At 58.8% G+C, this 536-nt stretch overlaps 1 protein-coding gene across 1 annotated transcript; it reads right to left on the bottom strand.

The window, feature by feature from the left end:
* Positions 1 to 38: 38 nt before the first annotated feature.
* On the bottom strand, positions 39 to 466 carry PPTG_22154 (hypothetical protein; the record flags this gene model as incomplete). The annotated part of the gene is made up of 2 exons (XM_008902048.1): positions 39 to 245; positions 413 to 466. 2 exons carry the CDS (start codon positions 464 to 466, stop codon positions 39 to 41), a joined length of 261 nt encoding a protein of 86 aa, XP_008900296.1.
* Positions 467 to 536: the final 70 nt, after the last annotated feature.

Here is a 536-nt window from a genome sequence, read left to right as displayed (position 1 = left end):
GGAGTTCCTGTAACTCCGTGGGTGAGTACTTGAGAGTCTCAACCCACGCCCAGAACATGTCCTCGCATGAGCTCCAGCTCGGACAGTTCTCGGGTTGAACCCAGGGGTATCCCCCAAACAGGGTAGAGACCACCCCGGTTCTCGGGCTTCTTACGACAAGTCGTGAAGTCCTTCAGAGGGATCTGGTGCTGCGCGAGAAGCACGCACCGGGCCGCATCCACGTTGTCCGTGAACAACTGTTCCTTCTAGACCAGGGCACGCTCGTAAACGCCCTTAGAAGTGTGGCCACCAATAAGCCCACGAGGAGCTTTGAGATCCGCCAAGAAGAGGTCGGCTCCAAAGCTCTCCTCGGGTGGCTAATAACCTCTCGGGATGATGGAAGCTCCCTGGTCGACAGGCGTCGCCTCCGAACCCCCAGGCTTTTGCCGGGCAGCTTGGAACAGCTCCTGCTGCCGGTCGAGATCATTTGTGATCTCCCGGGGGCTCGTTGATGGCACCTTCCTCCTCTTCGTCCGAGGAGTCGAACATCGTGTACG

The sequence above is a fragment of the Phytophthora parasitica genome, assembly GCF_000247585.1.
Source record: "Phytophthora parasitica INRA-310 unplaced genomic scaffold supercont2.12, whole genome shotgun sequence".
In the NCBI taxonomy this organism is placed as follows: domain Eukaryota; phylum Oomycota; class Peronosporomycetes; order Peronosporales; family Peronosporaceae; genus Phytophthora; species Phytophthora nicotianae.
The sequence above is the reverse complement of the archived record's forward strand: the minus strand, read 5'-3'. Positions and strand labels throughout refer to the sequence as shown.